This window comes from Clinocottus analis, unplaced genomic scaffold (genome assembly GCF_023055335.1).
Source record: "Clinocottus analis isolate CAN_PGR_092001 unplaced genomic scaffold, fCliAna1.0.p SCAF_13, whole genome shotgun sequence".
NCBI lineage: Eukaryota > Metazoa > Chordata > Actinopteri > Perciformes > Cottidae > Clinocottus > Clinocottus analis.
The window spans coordinates 13,557,888-13,575,331 of NW_027175854.1; the positions used below are offsets into that span (position 1 = coordinate 13,557,888).

The window sequence follows — 17,444 nt, forward strand, 5'->3', positions numbered from 1 at the left end:
CACATATTAAAGTGCACACATTGTTTGCCCGTCAGTTTATTCATGGTTTTCCTTGTTTTTAAAGCACATCATGGTCGTGTATGATGTGTCTCACATGCAGTGTATGAAGCGACGCAACCCCTCTGGTGCTCTGAGTGCTGCAAAGTGCAGGACTACAACCTTTTGTGGATCAACTTTTAACTATTGTACAGACAGTCCGGAAGGATCTGAGAGCTGCTGGACTCTTTAAACATACACTTTGAATCCAACTATATTTCATACTTAATTTTAAAGGGACAGATGGCATGGAGGGACTTTATATTATTTTCTTATTTGTGCTGACTCTCCAGCTCTCGCTCTCAGCAGCTGTTGGGCAAATGAAGCACGCCAAGTGTAAATGAATGGTCATGTGATGTCATCAAAGGTGACTGTGGACAGGATCTTGTTTGTTTTAAAGCGAAAGCATATTGGTGTGAACACAGCATTAGTCTGGCCCCAACTTGGAGACTGAAAGGTTCTAAACGATACTTTTTGATTGGTTGATTGTGCATCGACATGCTAGCCAAGAATGCGCTGGCACTAGTCCGCCAGAATAGCTTGCTAGACTAGTTAGATAGCATGTTAGCATTGGTTTGTGTGGGCCAACGCCAACATTACAACATTCAAGTTTTTGCACGTTTGCAGATCAAATACAGCAGAGACGATAAATGTATACCTATAATCTGGTTATCAAATAAATGATGATTGTGTGTGTACATCAAAGTTTAGTCTTTTACAAACAGACCATCTGACGGATTGTAATGTATTCTGGAAAATTGGAATAAAACAGCAGAAGGGCAAAAACACAAATGTAACATTCTTAGGTGTTCAGATGAATTCAAAGATTACAAACCAGAGAAGACTTTGTCTGTTTGTCAGATTGGTAGAAAACATTGTTGTTCCGAGCTGTCAACAGTGAATTTAATCTGGGTTTATCCGTCTCCAGCTGCATACTTGTTTCAGAGCTGCCTCTAAAATGTGTTCCACTATCAGGAGAGCACAAGAGCTGTGCAGCAGGATATTTCAAATGGTTCAGTTTGGCAACGCTTGTGACAGAATGTCACAGAGTGTCTTTGTAGTCCGACTATGTCCTGGTTCAGAGTCACGCTCAAAGTCCTTCATCTTGACCTTTGTGTTAAGTTGTGGTGCTGCTTCAGCATCTCAGTCACTTCAATGGAATTCCTTTTTTTACATTAGATTTTTGCTTTCCTGTCGTGCAGCACGAGCTAAAAGGCTCTGAAAACGTCTTTCTCTGACACTACCCTTTGCCAAAGTTTAAAGGGCTTTGGTTATTACTCACACACACACACACACGCACACACACACACACACACACACACACACACACACACACACACACACACACACACATATATATATATATATATATATATATATATATATATATATATATATATATATATATATATATATATATATATATATTATAGAAAAATAATAACACCATATTCAGCATTTGAGGGGCTAGAGCTGATTTGTTTGTTTTCAAACCCAGTGTGGTTGAGCCGATGTGTCCTCTTATTGTCCACCAGGTGGCAGCCTTGTCTCACTTTTCTGTTTCTTTCAGTGACTGGCCTGAAATCTTCCTTCCTTGATCAGGTAACATCCACTATCAAAGATTCTGCTTCCTTACCACACTTTCTATTTTTCCTCATCTGAGAACTTTGCATTATTCTTTTAATTTTGTGTTTGCATTATTATCAGATTCAGATCTGGACATCTTACACTTTAAAGCATCAGATTGGATTACAGGAATAAGATAAAAGAAACAAGCAATATAAATAAACAGTGGAACGTGTGTGAGGGCATGTGTGTGTCACAAAATTGTGATGATTTCCAGTGAGAGATAATTACCATCGGTGATTTCTCGACGTAAGGCAAGTTCTCTAAACATCATAAAGGGGAAATGATGGAAAAAGACGGACCGAAGCAGCGAGAGCACTCCTTTACGTCGGTGGCTGAGTGTCATCCTCCACCCTGCTTTCAACAGGCCTGGTCAAAAAAATAGTCACTTTTATAGTCCTGTATGTGTGTCCCCATATGTGTGTGGGCCCGTATGTGTGTGTCACATACAGGACTATTTTCTCTCGCTTACTGAAATGTGATACACAACGTTTAGTGGTTACAACTATTTTGTGTTGAAAGGCAGCTTATTATTCACTTTATATTCATAATGCCGCTGGTATCCATTTTATAAAAGCAATAAGGTGCTCGAGGCAGTACTGTATCTACAATAATGTACAGTTCAAGGGTTTGCACAACAACACCATTGAACAGTACATTATTGACGATACAGTACTGCCTTGAGTACCTTATTGCTTAAATAAGACACAATGGTTATTCTTCAGGGCATTAAACTATTTCAGATGGAAACATGTCACAGTCTGAACTTTGGAGGGTTCCCAAACCGGTCCAATAAATATCCGTACCTATGTGTTGTACTATAAATGGCCAGCCAGAGCTCTCCGGCCCTGTCGGCGGAGTCCTGTCGCTCTTCGGCAGAGACGATCTTTGATGCGTCGTCATCTTTTCGTCCCCGGCCCGGAGTGATGACGTCAGCAGCGTGCGACAGGACCAGGACAGCCTGGGCTCCGGAGCGGAGTTGGCAGCAGCGGCAGGCGGACAGAGATGGCTGCCCCCACGGAGCGCTGCCGCGGTGGGTCCGCTGGCCGTCCCCGGACGACGAGGCCTTGGTGGCGGCTCGCGGTGCTCCTGTTCTCCGTGTCCTCCCTCCCGGCGGTCACCGCGCTGGTGGAGGGCCTCTACTGCGGCACCGAGGTCTGCTACGACGTGCTCGGCGTCACCCGAGAGGCCGCCAAGTTGGACATCGCCCGCGCTTACCGGCAGCTGGCCCGCCGGTACCACCCGGACCGGTTCAGGCTGGAAGAGCCCGGCTTGGAGGGAGAGACCCGCGAGTCCGCTCATAAGAAGTTCCTGCTCATCGCGACCGCCTACGAGACGCTAAAGGTCGGTCCCGGTCGCTTGTCACAGACGCTGGAAGTTCAGAAACTTCCTGCGGACACTTTTTTTAAATCCACGAAATGAGCAGTAATACAAATATTATTTCATAACTTCTCTCATACCCATGAGCAGAATATAACTAATGTCCACCGTCTCCTTCCTGTCTGGATTAGTGTGTTCACGTGTGGAAGATGATGTGGCCTTATGCTGACGTATTCATCTTCTTGCCCCCCCCCCATATGCCTACTTACTATGACATATTCATACTTTTCCTATAGGTTCATGTAGGTGATCTGTAATATCACTGTTTTGGTGCGTGTGGCGTTACCGTCACTCTTTCACAGTTGTGTACATAAATAATTACTATTATGTTGTGTTTACACCATGTGGGGTGTATTTCTAGTAATCTATGAGGGAACTAGTGCTTCCTTAAACGCGCGCACACACACACACACACACACACACACACACACACACACACACACACACACATATATACATATACATATATATATATATATATATATATATATATATATATATATATATATATATATATATATACATACACACACACACACACACACACACACTGGTTTCCATGTCCCTCAATGTGCTCCTGACTACAACATGTAGTCTCACAGTTTGCGTCTCTGTAGTGTTCTCACAATGTTAATAATCTGTGACGTTCATAAATGATGATCTGGTTGTTCGATAATTACTAATAATTTTTAGTGAGTAATAATCCACACCCTGCTCATCAGGGTTCATCCCTCTCTGCAGTATGAACCCGTTTAGACGATTGTTCTCCGGGTGGTTTGGTTTAGGGGATGTGACTATTGACTGGATGTCTTTCTGGCGTCTTCACTTATCTTGTGACTTCTCAGATTTGTGGCCCACTTTAATAAATCTGAATAAAAAGATGGAAGAAGTTCCCCACACGTCTACAACGATTGAAGTGGTCAACAACAACATTATCTTTTAAAATGTTCAGCAAACGCCTGAGAGTCAGATGAGAGCCGCTCGGTGACGCCCTGACTAACTTGGCTCAGTGTGATTGCAGCGCTGCAGTCCATGTGGAGGCGTTTGCTCCGTCCACCCGGCAGAGCACTTTAACACTGGGAGGAAATAAGAGAAACATTCTGAGGCCTCGCGGTGCCTTTTAGTTTTCTACGTGTTTCTTTTGCAACGCTAAACCAGTATTCTCAAAGCCGGTTTGGCTGAGCTCCTTCTGTAAGTCTTAGTGTGTGTGTGTGTGTGTGTGTGTGTGTGTGTGTGTGTGTGTGTGTGTGTGTGTGTGTGTGTGTGTGTAGGATGAGGAAACTCGTAGGGACTACGACTACATGCTGGACCACCCTGAGGAGTACTACCAGCATTACTACACGTACTACCGCCGACAGCTCACTCCCAAGGTGGACGTGAGGATCGTCATCCTGGTCACCATCTGTGCCATCTCCATCTTCCAGGTACCACACCAAACTACCAGCAGGTTCAAACCACCGAGCTTCCGGTTTGCGTTTTGTTATATGAATAAATAAAAACACTTACACTGTTGTAGAACAAATATTTATCCCACATCGTTGCATTGGTTGACAGATTACTTCATTAACCATGAACACACACACACACACACACACACACACACACACACACACTGGCTGGAGAAAGTGGATTTATCTCCCAGACCTAAATGTAGCATTGCGTGTCGGTGGTTGTTGAGTACTCGCTCTGATTATTTACTTATTCTACAAAGTAAAGCATCATTTTTCTAACCGTACAACCAAGTTATTTAGGGAACAGTCTTTATTTAACTCCGTTCCGCTGACATACTGTGAAGTGTGTTTACTTATCTGAGATCCGGACTCTTTGTTGGTGAAACCTTTGACGAGAGTATCAATGTGAGGTCTCAGTGAACCCTGTGAGCGCATGACCTCTCCTCTCCATCTCTCCTCCCTCCTCTCACTTCCTTTCTCTCTTCTCCCCGTCTTTCCTCTCTTCCCCGTCTCTTCTCTCCTCCCCCTCTCCTGTCTCTCATCTTTCCTCCTTCTCTCACCTCTCTCCTCCTCCTCCTCTTCTCACCTCCTCCTCTCACCTCCCCATCTCTCCTCAGTTCTACAGCTGGCACAGCAGCTACAACGAGGCCATCAACTACCTGGTGACGGTTCCCAAGTACCGGATCCAGGCCACAGAGATTGCTAAGCAGCAGGGCCTCCTCAACCGGCCCAAGGAGAAGGGCAAGAACCGGCGCTCCAAGGAGGAGGTCCGGGAGCAAGAGGAGGAGGTGATCCGTGATATCATCAAAAACAAGATCGACATCCAGGGGGGCTACCAGAAGCCCAACCTGTCGGACATCCTGCTGTGCCAGATCGTGCTGTCGCCCTACTACCTGACCCAGTACGCCTCCTGGTACGCCTCCTGGTTCTACCGCTTCACCCTCTGCCGGGAGGAGTACGGCGAGGAGGAGAAGTTCTACATCATCAGGTCAGTGCTGGTATTCCATGTGGGGGAAAGGAAGGGACGAGTCGTGACACCTTGTGCCGTCTCACAGCCGACTCTTGTGTTTTCGCTCTCAGGAGGAACATGAAGATGTCGTCATCCCAGTTCGACGGCGTGGACGAGAGCACCCGGCGGTCCTTCCTGGACAAACGGCTCTGGATCAAAGAAAACTACGAGGTTTGTCTCTAAGTCTCTCTGTAGAATCCTTTGTGTTTCTTCTCCTTCATTCATTTTGGACCGCTTCCTCTTTTTTTTTAACTTTTCCAATCTTCCCCTTTTACACTGCGAGATCTTATCGTCCTCCCTTTTTCCCCTCCAATCGTTCCCTCGTCCGGTTTCCCCCTGTCGTCCTCTTGAGCCGATGACATACCTGTCGTTAGCGAGGCGCATCCTGTGTCCGTTTGGACCGTCGGTATGGAACGTCCGCTCTATGCAGTACGCACACAAACACGTCTCATAAACGGCTGCATTTCTTTAGGAAACTTAAGGAGGCGCCAAGCTCTTGTTACCTTGTAAACATGTAACCATTACAAACTAACATGGGGCGTGTACGTCCAGGACCAGACGCTCTACAGCAGTGACTAAAACCACCCTGAACATCATGGAGACATCTACTCATCATCACTGGCGTTGGGGACGAGAGGAGCTCAAAGATATTAATTAATTCCATGGCACTTTTTGTCATGCAAATTCTGTAGTTGTATAGTCTGACTGCTCCGGTGCGCCCCCTAGTGGAAACCGCCAGCAACCTGCATAGAACATGAGCGAGTGTTTCTGTTCACACACGTCTGGTCGTCTTCGTCGTTTAGTCTCCGGCTGTCGAGGATGAGATCGTTGCTCTCAACGACAATGCTAACATGCTAATGTTTAGCATTTTTAATGTTACCCATCTCATGTTAGCATGTTCGCATGGCGTCTAGAAGTACTTATTCGTGCAGCTTCAACTTGAAGTTATTAAAAGTTTAATGAAATGAAAAACAGCATTTCGTAAAAACATAAGTCAAACTAAGAGCAGCGGATTGACATGACCCTGAAGACCTCGAGTGTAACCGCTCAGTGTGTGTCTCTGTGTGTTTTTGTCTGTCAGTTGTACAGAAAGGAGCAGGAGGAAGAGATGAAGGTGAAGATGGCAACCGACCCGAGGATGAAGAGGTACCGCCGCTGGATGAAGAACGAGGGGCCAGGCCGGCTGACGTTCATCGACGACTGACGCAAGCCGCGTCCGGGACATACTCACCCGCCTCAGTGCCAACACACACACACACGTACCGTGCTGTGTGTAGACGTACCTGTACAGAAAGATGAACTATGCCTGTTTATATGGGAAGAGATATTTTCATAATGATCGGGTCATAAAGAGGATGACTAAGTGTAATAAACTTTGCGGGGGCTTCAGATTTTTCAGTCTTTTTTTTTAACATCATGCCATTTATTTATTTTTTTCCAACCAAAACTAGATGAATTCTATTTGTTCTGTATTGCTCTCACCTGATGGATAAGTCTTGGTGGTTTTCTGTTGAAGTGACATCAAAGGGCCACCAGTGAGCGCTGCGTCCTTGGGCAAGGCATTGCACCGCCAGCCGCTCGGCCGGTGTGCCGCTCCAGGAAGTAAAATTAGTTGTGTATTAGCATTTATTGCTTTCATGATGGATAAACCAGGGCCAGAAAGTATTTAATTAAAAAAAAAATTCTCTCCAGGGATGGAGACATTTATTAAGATTCTCACTTTGTTCCCAGGAATCCGGTGGGAAGAAGAATACCAGTTTAGCGTAGCTTAGCACAAAGACTGGAAGCAGGGGAACCAGTTAGCCTAGCGTGAACAAAACCCACCTTCCAACACACCAAAGCTGTCTGGATTACACGTTACTCTGTTTATGCAACACGTGTGGAAGGAGTGTCGTAAAAGGGAGACGTTCACGTACCTAAACAGATGTTCATCGCAGGAAGCTTTCCGCTGACCGTGTAACCGTTTACTTCATATTATTTATTGTTTGACATGTCACTGGTTGTTTCTTTTTGGGGGGGCATTTGTGTGTTATGAAGTTGTGATTTTAATAAATACATTTGAAAATATATTTTATGGTTCATAATCAATGGTTTTCTACTCGAGTACTATTTTTTTTTTATATATATATATATAAACCAAAACGCATTGTCTTGTGTATTCCCTTGATGGCACCTACATTACCCACAATACAACTGGGCAGCAGACGATCAAAGATTCAGGTGTGTCCTGTTATGCGGTGCTAACGTAGCGTGACTGCTGCATGTTGCTGACTTCAGAGGTCAAATAACCAAACCGCGCTGGAAAGAAAACGACTCGTCAGGTTTTCCATCAACAATAGAAATTATTAACACACATTTTCATACTTAAAAACAAGATACAAGGCAGAAGTCTGACAGAAGACCACAATAACTTGAAATGAAGCAACAAATAGGACAACGGGTTCCCTGGTAACGGAAAGAGTTCCTGTTGAGACGGCCGCCATCTTGAAGGAAAACAAGAGATTGAAACTACAGATCTCTTTTCTTTAGTGCAGTTACAATAAGAGCCGTCGTCCTGCTTTGACGACATCACAGGAAGTACACAGGCTGCAGGTTTTTCATCCTGTTCTGTTGTAATGAACCAGAACTATCCAAACAACCAGACATCAACCTGAACAGCGTCTGCTTCACTGAACCAGGATGCTTTTCCTCCGACTGTGAGAGATCGGTAAAAGATGGATTCGAACAGTCGCCTGCGTACAGAACACGCCTGGATGAAAAACCTTCAGTCTGCTGTAAATACAAATAAAAAAAACGTACATTTATTGAAAAAAAAAGGAAATGTAAGCCTTCATGGGTGTAATCCTCTCATACATAGTGAGCACTGCGCGTCCTCTCCTACTGCATCGTGTCCACAACCTTTCGGCTCGTGTGGAATACAAACGGTACTTTACTTCCAGTCATAATGTCCTGCGCCCAGACGGGAGGGAACTGGTGCTACCGAAGCCTCGGACATCTTCAAGTCTGGTTTTTCCGGTGACAGTTTATAAAGGGAGAGATTTAAGGTGCATTACATCAGGTTCCCCAGTCCTACATTTAGAATCCACCCGAAAGGTCCAAGTGTCCACAAGGTGTCACGCAAAGTGTTTCAGCTTTTGTTTCCTTCGATGTCTTAGAACGGACAACACGAGACCAAACCCAGAGGCGTGAGTGAAACCACGAGAAGCAGCTGTCTGATTGTCTTCAACACCAAAGTCACAACAGGAAGGAGTGATGTGGACAAGACAAAAGGTAAAAGGGGAAGAAAAAAGTCCCCATCTTTTGTTTTTAAAGTGACGTCTTTTGATGAGGGTTGTTGACCTTCATGTGGAAGTAGCACACTATGATAAAGAACAGGCTTCTGGTTTGGAGCTGTACAACAACTGGGCAGATGTGCCTCTGCATTGGATCAAAAGGGCCACATGTTACGGTTTGTTAAGCTTCAGTGTCACAGGGCTCAAGGGTTCAGAAAGCATCTCAAGTCCAAACTGAGACCAAGAGGGACAGCAAGGATCCTCTGTCAGGACGGCCCCCAATGAAACACAACTATGAGATTATTCTTAAGAAAAAGTTTACTAACTAATGCAAAAATGTTGAGATTTTTAGTTAAAGATGAAGTCAAAACTATGAGATAGTAAATCAAAATTAAGACAGAAAGTAAACATTCGACAACTGAATAATATTAGAAATTTTAAATATGGGCAGAAATCATTTGCTCTGGAAACTGAATAATTGCATTTAAAAACTGAATCTGCAGAGCATAGTTTTGGTTTGGAACTGAATTCCAACGAACTTAAAATTGAATCCAGCTGAGGAGAGAACGAGTGCAGCTTCACATCTATTGGAGGAGATGCAACGCTGCAGAAGACCAGGATGTCCTCTTCGTCCCTTCTCCTCCGCCAGGCGTCATGGAAGTGAGCCGGACCGTCTTCATGGCCTCGGCTGAAGTCGACAACGTCACAAGAAATCTTCCAGGACCTTCAGTGTGAAGTTTCCAGTGGAGAGCGCGCTGCAGACACAGCGGCTGCACTTCCTCCTCTCGTCTCCTCGTCTTTTAGCACGTTCAAACTGTTCACCACTCCTTTCCCACCGGATGAAACCAGACACTGAAAATGAATTGGACGCTTTCTTCAGGACGTCTTGAAAGGATTTTAAGAGGTCGGGTCGTTCTTGTAAAGACTTTTAGGTTCTACAAAGACAGCGTTGCATTTTTTTCAAATCTTTCTCTGGACTAAAATGTTGGACCTTGTAAGAGGAATAAAACTGTGGCCAATGATTTGATATTTGAAGACACGCCGCTTCTAGAAGTTTCTATCCTGTCTTTCTTCCCTTGTGTGGATTCCTTGCGTGGGTTTTCTTTGACGGTCTGAGGAGTGACTGCTGGATCGAAGGTTTCGATGTTTTAACGTGTGCTGCGTTCACCTCGGCGAGGTAATGTCCTATGAGGTCTTGACCAGGTCGTACACGTAAATGAGGAAGTCGTCGTCAAACTTGATGAAGTAGACGGAGGGCTTGGCCTCCACCTGGTGGATGACCATGCCCGTTCGCTTGCCGCCGTCCTCTTTGGCGTACTCCACCTGTTTGCCCACCAGGCTGTCCACCACCTCGCCGGGTTCCCGCTCCGCCGGGACGCTGTCGTCTACGTGGAGACAGAGAGCATCATCATGTTTTTACTCAGCTGGTCAAGAGAAGAACAAAGAGATAAAAGACCGTTTCCATTTGAAGAAACAATTACAGGAAACAAGTCAACTAAACAGTAAAGTGTTAATGTCCAACATATCAGCAGTCAAACACTAACATACGACAGAAAGCATGCACATGTTTTATAAATGAAGAAAATAACTAAACAATTAACAAACAAATCAAAACTAAAGAAATGAATAGTTCACATAACTGCTCTTTAACCTGTTCAAAGCAAACAAGAGGACTTCACTCACTGGAGTCGGGCATGATGCGCAGGTCTCCCTCTTTGTAGTCGTCCAGGAGCTGGTACATGTAGAGGACCGGGTCTTTCTCGTAGGTGATGTAGAACCAGGTGGTCACGACGGGAGCCCGGGCCAGCACCATCCCCCTCCACTCCTCCTTTGGACCCTCCTCCGTCTCAAACATGTGCTCCACTGCTTTACCGATCATGGTGTCGGCCAGGCTGGCGTCGGTTACGCGGGACTTTGCTGCAGGGATCGGAACATTTAAACTCAGCTATCTCTGGCCCGTTGTCCCAGAGCCTCGTCATTGCTGACTGAATGAAGGCACACAAAACATCTTTTTAAAAAATCCACATTACAACAAAGAAACCAAATGGAGCGGATGAAGAACGTCGAGACTGTTTCTGTTTATCTTCACCACGGTGTCCAGAGGTCTTTTGAGACTCACTTTGTCAGACAATGTTTCACTGATGACTCAACTTCCATGAGTCTAAACTGGACTTTGAGCTAAATGTTAATCTTTGCAGGCTTAAGTGCTACCATTATTATGCTAACACACTTACAGTAACATAATGACAGGCATGTTAACATCTATTGATTGGGAGTGCTGACATGTAGCATGTAGAGCATGCAGATGTAATATAACGTATTAGCATAGGCCCCTACTTGCTGAGTGTGTTAGCATGTTATGATCTACCAGCCTTGGGATTTTACACTAAGAAGCTGAGTGTTAGCAGGTTCTGCCAAAGTTAGCATTCTACTATACTAAACTAAACATCAGCATATCACACTACCGTGCTCAATGTTAGCATGTGATGTTCTGCCAAAATTAGCACTGCACTATACTTAACGTTAGCATGTTATGCCAATACTGATATACAATGTATAGAACATGAGCTCGTGCCAATGACATGCTACATATTAGCATGTTCTGCGAACATTAGCAGGCCACTTCACTAAACACTATTGCGCTAACATGTTAGGGCTAGCGTGTTGTGTTTTTGTTCGAAGAAATTGTTCAAAAATCAAGTAATGAGCAAAAATAAAGACTTTCTTCCTAAAACGAGTGAACTAAAGCAGCAGCCTTCTGCCTCCGCTGTGTTCAGCGTGATCCTGGTCCCCGCTCAGTCTTACCCAGTCTGTCCGGGAGCACTTCCAGTCCCTGAACCCTCTCGTCTTTATAAAGCTCCAGACCATAAACGCAGTCGAAGCCGTCGTACTTTATCAGATAGAGAGCCGGGTTCACTGGCACCTGGTGGACACATACATTTGAAATATTGTTTTTTTTCTGTTGTTTTGGTATATTTTTTACACATGCGCTTGAACAACTCTATAAGTCGGTACATTTGCCTCAACAATGACAGTTTAACAGTTGAGTGTGTGGCGGTCTGGATGCTGACCTCAGCAGTGTGACAGAGTCATTTGATATTGAGTATCTGTTGATAGCGAGTCCCGTCTGCTCACCTGGTCCAGCACCGTTCCTTTCCAGATCACGTGTCCTCCTCCTCCTTCTTTCCACACGTGTTGGATCCTGCAGCCGACGATGTTGCTTCGAGGCGGCGACAGAACTTTGGTGGTCGGACTCAGACTGCTTTTGTGTTTCCTGCCAGGAGAATTAGAACCATAGTCAACGTCATCTGCTTCGATTTGTGTTTACTGTTTGTACTCTGAGTTGCATCGATAGTATTCCCTAATTATTCTTATCATGGTCCCTTTGAGTCCAATTATTTTGGCCATAACAAAAGACACACAGGCTGCAAAACACCTGAACTTACTTATGAGGATTCTTCTTCTTCATCATATTTGCAGAAACTCCTGCATGCCCTGGGGAGAAAATGTAATCACAGCACACGTCAATTCAAATTACAACTTCCTGCGAGGACTTAAAGGATGGTTTGTGGTCCAGCTTATTTACTACGGATCCTGCATAGTTTATATTACAGAAATATTTAAATCAGTTGTTGTGAGCAGATGATTTGTTCGGATCAGTGTTCGGACACTCAAAACATCCACGTTATTAAAAAAATATCTTGACAAACTCTGCTGCTTGAAAACCCAAACATAAAGTCTTCAAACACGGACATGGGGGAAAGGGTCGGGGGAAATGGTGGCATTGAAAATGCTGCTGTTCAACCGGGCGCTCCGTCCTCTCCGGCCACATCTCTGATGACAAAGTAACTGTTGACTAAACACAGACTGTGGTGAATTATCTCAAAAAACAAACTGAATGGAAAAAGAAATCTGTCAGAAAACAAAGAGTCCGACCATGTAGTGTCTGCATGCTGAAGGAGAACTGTGTGTGCCCTGCCGGTGGGCGGGGCTGAGCTCTGACCTGCATCAGCTGTGTCTCTGTGTCCAGGAGAGCTCTTCATTCATCTGCAGGCGGGGAGCGGCTGCCCGGCCCACAGCTACAACACAAACCTGTCCAGGGCTTGACAACAGGAGAGCACCTCGTCCCCTGTGAGGAACAACACAACAACTTCTCGTCACAAACAGATGTCTGCTGGTGGTTCCTTGCACTCGCCTGCTGTCGCCATTTTCCTGCCATCTACTGGTCAAAAGCAGGAACAACAACAACAGACCTCGTGCAGTGTCTGAACTTATTTTCATCCGAGGACTACCAACAGAAATCATTGAAAAAGGTTGATTTACATCTTCTCAAAAAATTATTAGTTATGTAATTAATGTCCTCTGTAAAGAAGAAGAATATGATTACTTTAGCAGACTTCATTTTATTATTCTAAAACAGACACATGAGGAAACATCTGTCTTCTTCACACTCATTAGCATGTTCAAATGCCAAATGTTGCGCGTTACCATGCGTATTTAAAAGTTTATCTTAAGGGACTTAAGGACATTTGTATTGTCTCTTAACATGGAGGCGGCTGAGCGGGGCTGTGTTAACCAGGGAACTGAAGTTAGGGTGCTACGCCCCCCTGAGTCGTGTGAGGGCAGTGCAGAGCGGCCAGTGGGGGGCGCTCCAGAGAAGTAACATGTGCTACGCCTCATGTCATGGAAGCAAGGGAAGGCTCAAATTACAACATGCGAGGGCACCTTCCTTCTCTGTTCATGTAGACGTTGGTCCTCTATACCTTTACATCGACGACATAGAACCAGCTATTGAACCTGTAACACTTGACGGTTACAGCAACATGCGAAAATAAACATTTTCACGTCACATTAACATATTAAACGTAGCTCAGACTAAAAAGTGAGGCATCAAAAATAAAAGATCAGTATTTACCCAGTTCTCCAGGACTCAGGATGTTCAGCAGTTCTGCGGCTTGTCAAACCAAACCTGCCAGAAAAAACACAAAGTCATGCATCAACCACACAGAGAGACGACTGATCTGAAAACAAGGCCGTGGCGTTCAGTCCAACAAGTTAAACCTCCAGGTGTGTGGTGATATGATGAAATACACGACCACCTGTCATGAAGCTCCACAGCCCACTAACGTGGCGACGACTGAGCGGAGGAGACGCTAGTGGTTTAGCATCGTTTGATTATTTTAAACGTTTGTGTGAGATTGGTATTATAAGCATATCAATTCTTTAGGAACGACCACAAATATGTTTTGTGAGTTCACAGAGACCTTCGACCGACAAAAAGTATCCCCGTCAACCTTGAGTTCAGGTGGACCTTTGTGTGACACGTTTAGGAAAAGGCGCTCCTGTGATGTCACGGCAACGAGGGATAGATGTGATGTCACAGTGACTTTGCCCTTTGACCTAATAAATATCCGGCCCAGGTGGACGTTTTTGTGAAACAAAATTCCCTCCAGGAGTTCCTGAGATATTTCATTCAAGACAAAACAGTTATTGAAAGTTATAAGCATGCCACAAAGATGTTATGCATATGTGCACAAACATCTATTAAAGCTGACACCAAGGTCTTGCCCTGAATTTACTATACTTTTTTTCTGATGTCTAAACTGGTGACTGTACTTTGCATCTCAAGGGTAAAAATGAAACAATAAAAAATATGAGGAGTGTTTGGAGGGACTGAGGGCCCCTGAGGTGCAGCTCACTGGCCCCGCCTCGCTCGGCTCTACTCAAGACCTTTCACCTAAAATTATGAATAATAATAATAATAATAATAATAATAATAATAATAATAATAATAATAATAATCTAAAAGCCACGATTATTAATGTCAAGCAAAACTGAGAAAATCACTAATTAAAAGAGTATGAAAACAGTGAAAATGAGACAAATTTGTGGGGAGAAAAAACTATCAACAGACGGACCCTGACCATAAACACATCTGTAAGATCTGTAAGCAACGGCTCAGCAGGCCCCTGGGTTTGGTTTGCTGGTCATTTAACAGTTTGGATTTTTACGCTTTCAATGACGAATCCCCCCTGAGTTAGTACCATTTACACAAACACACACACACACTTTTCTCTGGCCTGAAACATCTGGATTTGTTCAGGACCCTCCAGTTAAACTGGTCAGGCTGAAGACGACAGTACCATCATTCAGTAGAGTAAAGCCAGAGTTGTCTTGTGTGCTTTTAAGACTAGTTCTCGTACTTTAAACTTCCAAGTTTCTGTATTCGATACGCTACATTGTTCAGTGTTTGCACCCCGCGGTTTTCTTTGAGTTATGGGCCTGGTTGAAAAACTCATCCGAGTTTCAATAAATGAAGATACCCTAATCAAAACAATGTTGTCATGTGTTTAATAATTGAATACAGGACAATACAAATCGGTGTATTCAAACGCTCAAGTCACATCTGTGTTGACCTCAAACATCCAGCACCAGTCCACCTGTTAGTCGTCTTACTGTCGTGCATACTTTGGATTTATTTTAGCAGGCTAGTAGCTGACATTATTCACCTTCTTCCCTCATTCATCGCCAGCTCTCGGGGGACATGTATAGCTAGCATCCATGCTACAATATAGCGGAGCTGAGCTGTAGAAATGTTTTTCGCTAACATCCATGTGAAACTTTAACAGGTCTATAATCGTATAAGAAATGTCTTGATAGCACATCATTTATCGCTACTGGAGAATACCCTGTCATCGGCTGACTACAGCGCTCACACCACGAAGTAGTACTGGGTGAGGTTGTATTGGAGTAGTGCAAGTATATGAGGACAGCGTCTATCCCCATCCTTGACTTTGGTAACATTTTTAAAAGACTTGACAATGTTGATTCAAATGTTAAATAAAAACAACAACTGTTCGAGGGATAGCATGATTTTATTGTGATTTGGGTGAACTGAGCCTTAAAGAAAGTAAAAGTTTTGGATTGCAGATTATCATCCATACACTGTGGGAGGACAGATGTATGACAAATATATAGGAATCATACAGTTTTGGGGGTACCGCACCACTGTGACATGTTATTACTCTAATCTCCAACTCTGATGAGCATCAGCAGGTCGGTAGGAGAGCTGTGGTTGTCTCTGCACGACCAGACTGCAGTTGACCTTTCGACCTTTGCTTTGAGTTAGTAAAGGGGGCGTGGCCGTCATCAGACCGGAGCGTTCAAATCAGCTTTCAGCCACTTTAACATGAAAATCACAGCACTGGTCACGCTGTTATTACTTAATTAAATACCTTGTAATACATTTTTTTTAATTCAGCAAATTCCATCTGTTGTGCCACATCAAACCCAGTGTTAAAAATGAAGATTTGTACTGTTCTCATTCTCCGCTGACGACTGTTTTAGACACGTGCTTTTTTTCTACGTCAGTATGGATTAAGTAGCGAGCTCCATTTCCCACCTTGCTAACTGGCTACGTAAAAATAATAATCTAAACAGTCATCATCCACACTGACAAAACACCAGGCAGGTTCTGCAGGGCCAGTGTCAGCCATGTTGGTCGCCTTTTTATTACTATTATCTCCAGCCCCACACCAGGGCAAAGGGGGCGGGTGAGGGGCCTCGAGGACCGGACAGCGCAGGGACTGTCCGGCAGGATCTCTGCGGCTAAGGCAGAAATATTCCCAGAAGAGGGACAGCAGCAGACCGGGTTCCCTCTCTCGCCGTCTGCCGCTGCCTCCCCCGCCCCTCCCCCGCCAGACCAACCTTCGGCGGGAGAGCGCCAGCAACAAAACGAGCGCTCATTAAGTGTTGCTTTTGGCAGTTTACCTGAGGGCTGACTAGCTAGCAAAAGAGAGACTGGTGCATATTTGTTTCTGTCTTACCGTTGTTATTTCTAAAAAATGGAGTTCGAAGCGAACTGCGGAGGGTTTTCTCGCCTCTTGCTGTTTGTCCACAGAGCCCGTTTCGACTTCACAGGAACCAGCAGAGACTCCACAGCCATCTCACCACGGAAAGTTACGGCATACAAGAAGAAACTTAAGACTTCCGGTTCAGCCTTTCACAATAAGAGCGTCAGTGGCGGAGAGCAGGCGATGACGAAAGCTGAAAGTCAAAAATGTATTGAATTTTAAAAAGGTAGCTGGAACCATCCATACCCCAATAATAGCTACATTTTCGTGAGAGGAATGCTATAGAGATGTTACTGAGCCCTTATTATTCCCCCGGTATCAGATATATATCTGTGTATCCAGTAAAGAGGCCTTTTTGTGATTATTTTAGGTGGAAAATGTGTGGGGCAGCAACTACTTTGGACAGTTGCAAAACTAGAAAATCACACCACTTTTTAATTTGAGATAATGTGAATAATCAAATTACAGTGGCGCAACAGACAAACAGCCCCACTTGGCATTATCCGCTGTCCTTGCTCAAGGCTTTGGGCATGCGTATTGTTGCTTACCACATCGGGACTTTTGCCATTGAGAAATGAATTAATGTGGCGGTAAGAAATACTTGGATTAGCAATATTATAAGATGAAACAATCGGCTCTTATTTGTTTTCATAGCCGTACTTCCGGTAGTATTGCTGCTAGGCGACGCTCCTTACTCTCTCCCCGCCCCTGCTTCACTCTGCCAGATAGTGCAACCGAGAGGAAATACAAGGACACCGACTGGCGCATTACGCTGTTTTTCCTTGCTTAATAATGATCCGCCCTGCTGTTGAATGCG

At 44.5% G+C, this 17,444-nt stretch overlaps 2 protein-coding genes across 2 annotated transcripts; one reads left to right on the forward strand and one right to left on the reverse strand.

Annotated features, from left to right (window-relative positions):
* Positions 1-2,623: 2,623 nt before the first annotated feature.
* On the forward strand, positions 2,624-7,569 carry dnajc25 (DnaJ (Hsp40) homolog, subfamily C, member 25). Its single transcript, XM_068574863.1, has 5 exons — positions 2,624-3,006; positions 4,314-4,466; positions 5,111-5,481; positions 5,574-5,673; positions 6,584-7,569. The coding sequence occupies exons 1-5, from the start codon at positions 2,668-2,670 to the stop codon at positions 6,704-6,706; spliced, it is 1,086 nt and encodes a 361-aa protein (XP_068430964.1). The 5' UTR covers positions 2,624-2,667; the 3' UTR covers positions 6,707-7,569.
* Positions 7,570-7,819: 250 nt separating this feature from the next.
* On the reverse strand, positions 7,820-17,272 carry LOC137784084 (spindlin-1-like). The gene is made up of 9 exons (XM_068574516.1): positions 17,176-17,272; positions 16,601-16,820; positions 13,690-13,743; positions 12,778-12,903; positions 12,221-12,269; positions 11,910-12,048; positions 11,580-11,697; positions 10,458-10,691; positions 7,820-10,159 (listed from the first exon to the last, which is right to left on the reverse strand). Exons 4-9 carry the CDS (start codon positions 12,815-12,817, stop codon positions 9,960-9,962), a joined length of 780 nt encoding a protein of 259 aa, XP_068430617.1. The 5' UTR covers positions 12,818-12,903; positions 13,690-13,743; positions 16,601-16,820; positions 17,176-17,272; the 3' UTR covers positions 7,820-9,959.
* Between the last annotated feature and the right edge of the window lie 172 nt (positions 17,273-17,444).